Source organism: Argopecten irradians, chromosome 8 (assembly GCF_041381155.1).
Source record: "Argopecten irradians isolate NY chromosome 8, Ai_NY, whole genome shotgun sequence".
Classification (NCBI taxonomy): Eukaryota; Metazoa; Mollusca; class Bivalvia; order Pectinida; family Pectinidae; genus Argopecten; species Argopecten irradians.
Window position 1 is genome coordinate 21,403,666 of NC_091141.1, and position 9,163 is coordinate 21,412,828.

A 9,163-nucleotide genomic window follows, 5' to 3' on the forward strand; every position below is an offset into this window, starting at 1 on the left:
TATGCCAATAAGATTAAACTTTAGATACCAGTCTTTATTCGGAACAGCTGCGTCAAAGATCGTGTAAACTGTGTTTTTAAAATTGTTTATGCTTCAATATGCTGATGACGTACAACATTGTTTTTTCAGATGACCATGAGGGAAGGAAACTGAACTGGTTACCAAAGGAATTGCCAAAGAACGCATACATTATCGTCTCCACCAATCCAGATGATAAGTATGAATGTTTTGACAGCCTGAAAAAGAGCATCTCTCCGGAGACATCCGATGCCTACATAGAAATTCCAGAACTTCCTGAACAAGACGCCATAACAATCCTGGAACACTGGCTCAACAAGAGCGACAAGAGTTTCACGGACGAGCAGTTTGAGTGTCTCATTGAAGCGTTTAAGAAATGCCCCATGCCACTGTTTCTGAAGATTGCATTCCAAGATGCACTCTCTTGGACATCGGACACGCCACTCGACCAAATAAAATTTGCAGAAAATGTAAAAAAGCAAGCCTTGTTGAAATTCGTAAAGTTGGAGACAAAACATGGTGAACCACTTGTGCGAAGAGCTCTGGGCTACATCACAGCTTCAAGGAACGGTCTAACAAATAATGAAATAGTGGATCTTCTATCACTCGATGACGCTGTTATGGATGATGTCATGGTTGTTTACCATCCGCCGCGACGCAGATTCCCAGCCATCCTCTGGGTTCGTCTTCGGGAGGATCTCCAAGAATACATCACCATGATAAAATCACAACGGATGCGTACTCTGCATTGGGCACACGCACAGTTTAAGGAGGCGGCAGAGGAAAGGTACCTTCTTGCTCGTGACAAGGCTTCATCCTATCATAAAGCTATGGCAGAGTACTTCTTAGGAACATGGGCGATAAAGGCAAAGCCATATCCTGGAAATGATAAAGGAATGCCGCGGTTTGTCTCGTCGCAGCCTCTGTACTTTGAGCCGGAAGATTCGGCCAAAGACGGATCAGATCGAGTGTACAACCTACGCAGAGTCAACGAATTACCGCATCATTTACTGAATTCATCACAGACGGAACTGTATAAATCTCAAGGGCTGTGCAATTTCGAATGGGTTCTAGCAAAATTGTGTGGCACCTCACTCCGGTCGCTTGTTGAAGAGTATCAAATAGGCTTACAGGTAGACCCAACTGACATTGACTTGAAGACGCTATCAGACACAATTCAGCTTTCAGCAACAGCACTGACAAATGATCCGCGACAATTAGCTTCACAAATGATTGGTCGATTACATGGAATGATCGCTCGAGACATTCCAGCAACGGCTGGTGATCCCCCAAAGTATCCCTACTTGCATTCGTTTTATGACCAAGCGAAGATGCCGTCCATGCTTTCACTAATTCCTTCTATTGCGTGTTTGTCTGAGCCTGGTGGTATTTTGTTTGATCTGCTGTCAGGCCATTCTGAACCGATCACAGCTATGACACTAACGACTGAAGGACTGAAGGCTTTGACGGCGTCTGCGGATAATACCATAAAACTTTGGAATATCCGCACAGGACGAGTCATGAAAACTATAGATGGAACAGGAACAAAGGTGAAATCAATCATATCTGCCCTGAACAATTCCTTAGTGGCAACTGTGGAAGGAAGCGTCATACGTGTGTGGAATATCCGCTTCAGTCAGTGCGTACTGACGATCGATCATTACCTGGATCCACCAGTGGTCGGAACGGCCGGGGAAGGCAAGTATCTTGTCGCGCTATTTGATGGAATCAACATAATGCGAACATGGAATCTGAAAAAGCAAATCATGCCCATTGTATGTGAAGCCAGGATCGAGGACAACAGTGTGTACAAAGACAATTCTCTTCTGATTGCTGCAAGTTCATTTGATGATAAAGTGTTGCACGCATTCAGAGGAGCAAATATGGCAACAGTGCAAAACGCGCGATCCGGAAAGGTGATTCATACCCTCAAATGCAATGAGAAATCTTCGTCCGCGGTCAGTCTGGGAGTGACCAGAGACTATTACATTGTGGCATGTCGGCAACAGTATATGACACTCCATGAAATACATCAGCTCGAACTGTTTGACCTGAAGAAAGGAAACTACCTGCGGAGTGTTAGAGGTTGTACGCACGACCACATGACCAGTCTACATCTCAACTACATGGGAAGTCACGCTATTGCCATATGCTGTTCAGAAAAAACGCAAACATCCGACATAGCAATCTGGAATCTTGAAACTGAGGATCATAAACACTTAGCTCGCCACGCAGGCGTATCTTTGATGGGGGCATGTGTTGACTTTAAGTACTGCTTGACGGCAGCAAGAGGCGATAAAACGCTTAGGATCTGGAATCTAAGTGGCAAAGTGAATCAGTCTATGCCGAAACTCAAAAAGTCTCTCGGGGTTACTCAGATTATCCCCATGGTGGACAATCCCAGATATGTAGTGGCTCGCCAGATGAACAGTGGGCCAATCAGCGTATGGAATGTGGTGAGAGCAAAGATCTTGCAAAATGCAGTGCGAATAGAAAGAGGTTTGTCAGAAACGGCAGACGTTGTGATCGTGAGAAACACGCGAGTGGTGATCCTGTCGGACCGTGGGTTCTCCAGCGCATCAGAAAGTTCCCGACCAGTGTTCCAAACAGTGTTCATATACGACCTGAGAGAAAAGAAATATCTGAAGAAGCTAACTGGGTGCTACATCACTCCCTGTCCAGCACACGAATATGTTATGTTGGACAATGAAAATCTACTCGGTCTCTCAGACAATAGGAGCCACTTTGTCGTTTGGAGCCTTGTCAACGGCCATGTTGTTCGGAGGATCAAGCCAAACCGAGAACTCGTTCAGAAAGCACCGGCAAGTGCCGACAAGACGCTGAACATTCGGAACTCCGTAGAGGTGATGACACCATGGGATCTTCGAGCGGAATCCTCTTCCGCAAAGCAGCGACGTCGTGAGGAGGAAATGGAACGGGAACGTAAACGACACGAGGAAATCAGGAAAGAGAAAGAGAACGGAATCGAACAATATATTATAAGTGAAAATCAAAACATTGCGGTGGCATCCTACTTTGCCCATCATCTCTGTGTGTTTGACATTGTTAATGAAAAGCACTTACACATCATTGAGACGCCGTTCTCGATGTTGTTTTTGCACAGTGCTGCTTTAACCCCAGACGGCAGCTTCCTAGTGTTGCCGAACTACGACGAGGAGAAAAAGACCAGCTATGTTACAATGTGGGACTGCCAAACAGGGCAGATCAAGAAACGACTCAAAAACGAGAGCAACGTAATGGCACTGGCCATCATTGATGACGGATCCAGAATCATAATAGGACGCGATAAGAACGAGTTACACATCTGGGATCCGATGTCTGCTAACGGTCTAAGAAAGATCAAAGGCTATCCAGGACTGCAGTTTAACGCGGACAGCAAGATATTCGTTACGAACGGGGGCACCCAGGCGGTGGTGTTCGCTGGCGATATCTCCGTCTGGGATATTGAGAGGGGTGTCGTGTTGGCCGTATTTACTCCCGACATGAAAATCAACTGTTGTAAGGTGGCTATGGATGGCCAGCTTATCACCTTTGGACTCCACGATATCCCGGATGTGGTCATCCTCCGTCTAGCCAACAAAGACACGCCATCTTTGGAAATTTTAGGAGAGGACATTATGGGAGAGAAAGTAGAGGAAACTGACGATGAAGAGGAAGAAGATGATTGATTTGCATCTCCTTGATGATTGTGCCATTGCAGACTAGTGATCAATTAATGAACATTTTGACTACTGAGTCGGAGCGTCTTTATTCACCAAACTCTTTCCTTAAATGATGACAAAGCAAACGTCTACTTGTTCTATTGAATAACATATTACACAATGTACAAAACTGAAATTCCTTGGGAGTTACACGATGAACGTGTTCCTGCTCAAACAGTACCGCGTGAATTTACAATCAATATTATTGTTTTGACAGCTTTGTCAGTAGATAACCGTTATATCAATTCTGTGACGTATGGATTACATTTACTCAATCATATGGATGTGTGGAAAGTTCAACAAATTCATTTAACTAGCATTTTTGTTTAGGAAATTACAAATGAACTGAATTATTTTTAGTTTTTATGTGATGTTAGAAGCATAATCGACAAGTAATACAATGTCTTGGATAACGATTTTGGTGCTCAAACTTGCATATGTTTAAACAATATATCTGTGATATAATTTTGTTATAATGACACAGGGACATGAGACAAACTTGATATATGGTGGTATACTTCAGTCCATATGTACTGGTCATAGTTGGTCCTGTCAAACACCTGTGATTTTTACCTAGCATGTTTATATAGTACATGTTCTTCATATCCAACCATAAAACTGTTCTCATGCATCTTGAAAAAGTTAATTCAATTTAAAATTCATCGATATGATATAAAAGAGGAGTACTTTTGTGTAACATTTAATTTATAAATCAATATCATGTTGTTACTTTCACACTTATATATTTTCTTGGCTTTAGTTTAAATTGACATAAAATTTCCCATAGATTTTATAGAACAACAAATCTCTATATTTAATTACCTGATGTGACAGTAGCTTCCAATGTTCCAAATCACACATTTCTTGAATAAGAGTGCAAAGTTGTGCGATATACAGCTGAATATATTTACAAAATGTCTCATTATATCTGAATTGATTTCATATCAGCTGTTCGTTTTGCTGAATTTTTGCATTAAATTTACATTAAATATTTGAATAGACGTGTCGCCTGAAAACTATACTCTGCTTTGTTTATAAATAGATTTTAATTATCTTGCTGTTTACATTATCTTTACCAACTGAAAAGAACTTCAGAAAGAAAATTTGGCACCTTGCCAAAGAGGCAATCATATTAAAGTTAACTCAAATCAAATTTATTCAAAACGGAGTTTAAAATGTTAATTAATTGACATTTACATATCTAAAAACGATTCAATATAAGCTAGCATTTAATCTGAATAATTTCAAGCATGTTATCCTGATTTTTATCTGTTAGATTTTTGACATTTTAATTATCCAGTCAGTCTTACATATACTGGTTTTAATATAGTTTGCCTAATATTATTGAATAAAATCTTCCTCTTAAAGCATCTATTTAATTGTAGAGAAAATCTCTATTAAAACCTTCGTTAATCCGTCCAACTTTAATGGTAAAAATATCCATCTAAGATTTCCATAAAATCTTAATATTTTATTCAGTTTTAATGGTGAAAATCTGCAATTAACTTCAAAGTTATTTATCTCATTTCAATTCTACATTAAGTGAAACTGTTTTGTCGGTGATTCCGTCCTTGGCTATATTTAGCACCTATAAGTATTAAATATTTGTGATATCACTCTGATGCAATCATTTTATACATTAATTTGTACTACAATATACCTGTATACATGTGCACCATAGAAATAAATTTTATCAAGGTACATATATTGATGTTGTTTTCTATGAAATAAGCTGCTTACATCATTAAAGTACTATACTAAATAGTATTTAGTTAAATGTAATTGAATACCTATAGTTTATTCATGAACAACAGAATACAGGTTATTCAGTTTATATATTAAGTTCACATCAATTTGGTTGATTGACATTCATGTCCTAATATAACTCGTCATTAAAGGAAAGCCTCCAGTGTATACAATGTGCTTATGTGTGATTTGAATGCATGTTTTGGGAAGCTGCAGTATGCTTGTCTTGGAACTCTTTGTTATAGTGAGCCCTTTGTATTGCGTTATCTTGCCCTTTGTATTGTGATATCTTGCCCTTTGTATTGTGATATCTTGCCCTTTGTATTGTGATATCTTGCCCTTTGTATTGTGATATCTTGCCCTTTGTATTGTGATATCTTGCCCTTTGTATTGTACTATCTTGTCCTTTGTATTGTGATATCTTGCCCTTTGTATTGTGATATCTTGTCCTTTGTATTGTGATATCTTGCCCTTTGTATTGTGATATCTTGTCCTTTGTATTGTACTATCTTGTCCTTTGTATTGTGATATCTTGTCCTTTGTATTGTGATATCTTGTCCTTTGTATTGTGATATCTTGTCCTTTGTATTGTGATATCTTGCCCTTTGTATTGTGATATCTTGCCCTTTGTATTGTGATATCTTGTCCTTTGTATTGTGATATCTTGCCCTTTGTATTGTGATATCTTGCCCTTTGTATTGTGATATCTTGCCCTTTGTATTGTGATATCTTGCCCTTTGTATTGTGATATCTTGTCCTTTGTATTGTGATATCTTGCCCTTTGTATTGTGATATCTTGCCCTTTGTATTGTGATATCTTGTCCTTTGTATTGTACTATCTTGTCCTTTGTATTGTGATATCTTGCCCTTTGTATTGTGATATCTTGCCCTTTGTATTGTGATATCTTGTCCTTTGTATTGTACTATCTTGTCCTTTGTATTGTGATATCTTGCCCTTTGTATTGTGATATCTTGTCCTTTGTATTGTGCTATCTTGTCCTTTGTATTGTGATATCTTGCCCTTTGTATTGTGATATCTTGCCCTTTGTATTGTGATATCTTGCCCTTTGTGATATCTTGTCCTTTGTATTGTGATATCTTGCCCTTTGTATTGTGATATCTTGCCCTTTGTATTGTGATATCTTGTCCTTTGTATTGTACTATCTTGCCCTTTGTATTGTGATATCTTGCCCTTTGTATTGTACTATCTTGCCCTTTGTATTGTGATATCTTGCCCTTTGTATTGTGATATCTTGTCCTTTGTATTGTGATATCTTGTCCTTTGTATTGTGATATCTTGCCCTTTGTATTGTACTATCTTGCCCTTTGTATTGTGATATCTTGCCCTTTGTATTGTGATATCTTGCCCTTTGTATTGTGATATCTTGCCCTTTGTATTGTGATATCTTGCCCTTTGTATTGTGATATCTTGCCCTTTGTATTGTGATATCTTGCCCTTTGTATTGTACTATCTTGTCCTTTGTATTGTGATATCTTGCCCTTTGTATTGTGATATCTTGTCCTTTGTATTGTGATATCTTGCCCTTTGTATTGTGATATCTTGCCCTTTGTATTGTGATATCTTGTCCTTTGTATTGTGATATCTTGCCCTTTGTATTGTGATATCTTGCCCTTTGTATTGTGATATCTTGTCCTTTGTATTGTGATATCTTGCCCTTTGTATTGTGATATCTTGCCCTTTGTATTGTACTATCTTGTCCTTTGTATTGTGATATCTTGCCCTTTGTATTGTGATATCTTGTCCTTTGTATTGTGATATCTTGCACTTTGCATTGCGATATCTTGTCCTTTGTATTGTGATATCTTGTCCTTTGTATTGTGATATCTTGCCCTTTGTATTGTGATATCTTGCCCTTTGTATTGTGATATCTTGTCCTTTGTATTGTACTATCTTGTCCTTTGTATTGTGATATCTTGCCCTTTGTATTGTGATATCTTGCCCTTTGTATTGTGATATCTTGCCCTTTGTATTGTACTATCTTGTCCTTTGTATTGTGATATCTTGCCCTTTGTATTGTGATATCTTGCCCCCTTTGTATTGTGATATCTTGTCCTTTGTATTGTGATATCTTGCCCTTTGTATTGTGATATCTTGTCCTTTGTATTGTGATATCTTGCCCTTTGTATTGTGATATCTTGTCCTTTGTATTGTGATATCTTGCCCTTTGTATTGTGATATCTTGCCCTTTGTATTGTGCTATCTTGTCCTTTGTATTGTACTATCTTGCCCTTTGTATTGTGATATCTTGCCCTTTGTATTGTACTATCTTGCCCTTTGTATTGTGATATCTTGCCCTTTGTATTGTGATATCTTGTCCTTTGTATTGTACTATCTTGTCCTTTGTATTGTGATATCTTGCCCTTTGTATTGTGCTATCTTGCCCTTTGTATTGTGATATCTTGCCCTTTGTATTGTGATATCTTGCCCTTTGTATTGTGATATCTTGCCCTTTGTATTGTGATATCTTGTCCTTTGTATTGTACTATCTTGTCCTTTGTATTGTGCTATCTTGCCCTTTGTATTGTGATATCTTGCCCTTTGTATTGTGATATCTTGTCCTTTGTATTGTACTATCTTGTCCTTTGTATTGTGATATCTTGTCCTTTGTATTGTGATATCTTGCCCTTTGTATTGTACTATCTTGTCCTTTGTATTGTGATATCTTGCCCTTTGTATTGTGATATCTTGTCCTTTGTATTGTGATATCTTGTCCTTTGTATTGTGATATCTTGTCCTTTGTATTGTGATATCTTGTCCTTTGTATTGTGATATCTTGTCCTTTGTATTGTACTATCTTGTCCTTTGTATTGTGATATCTTGTCCTTTGTATTGTGATATCTTGTCCTTTGTATTGTACTATCTTGCCCTTTGTATTGTGATATCTTGTCCTTTGTATTGTGATATCTTGTCCTTTGTATTGTACTATCTTGCCCTTTGTATTGTGATATCTTGTCCTTTGTATTGTGATATCTTGTCCTTTGTATTGTGCTATCTTGCCCTTTGCATTGTGATATCTTGCCCTTTGTATTGTGATATCTTGTCCTTTGTATTGTGATATCTTGCCCTTTGTATTGTGCTATCTTGCCCTTTGCATTGTGATATCTTGCCCTTTGCATTGTGATATCTTGCCCTTTGTATTGTAATATCTTGCCCTTTGTATTGTGATATCTTGTCCTTTGTATTGTATATCTTGTCCTTTGTATTGTACTATCTTGTCCTTTGTATTGTGATATCTTGCCCTTTGTATTGTGATATCTTGTCCTTTGCATTGTGATATCTTGCCCTTTGTATTGTGATATCTTGTCCTTTGTATTGTGATATCTTGCCCTTTGTATTGTGATATCTTGCCCTTTGTATTGTGCTATCTTGCCCTTTGCATTGTGATATCTTGCCCTTTGCATTGTGATATCTTGCCCTTTGTATTGTGCTATCTTGCCCTTTGCATTGTGATATCTTGCCCTTTGCATTGCGATATCTTGTCCTTTGTATTGTACTATCTTGTCCTTTGTATTGTGATATCTTGCCCTTTGTATTGTGATATCTTGTCCTTTGTATTGTGATATCTTGCTCTTTGTATTGTGCTATCTTGCCATTTGTATTGTGCTATCTAGCTCCATTCTACCTGATCTATGAATAAGAAGACTATAACATGGTA

At 38.1% G+C, this 9,163-nt stretch overlaps 1 protein-coding gene across 4 annotated transcripts in view; it reads left to right on the forward strand.

Annotated features, from left to right (window-relative positions):
* The window catches only part of LOC138329658 (NACHT and WD repeat domain-containing protein 2-like), a 67,142-nt gene extending 61,701 nt beyond the window's left edge, over positions 1–5,441 (forward strand). For all 4 annotated transcript variants that reach the window (XM_069276895.1, XM_069276897.1, XM_069276896.1 and 1 more), the window contains one exon: positions 130–5,441. In XM_069276895.1, the coding sequence (XP_069132996.1) occupies positions 130–3,707 (3,578 nt within the window). In that variant the 3' untranslated portion in view covers positions 3,708–5,441. The remainder of the gene's footprint in view (positions 1–129) is intronic.
* The last annotated feature ends 3,722 nt before the right edge of the window (positions 5,442–9,163 follow it).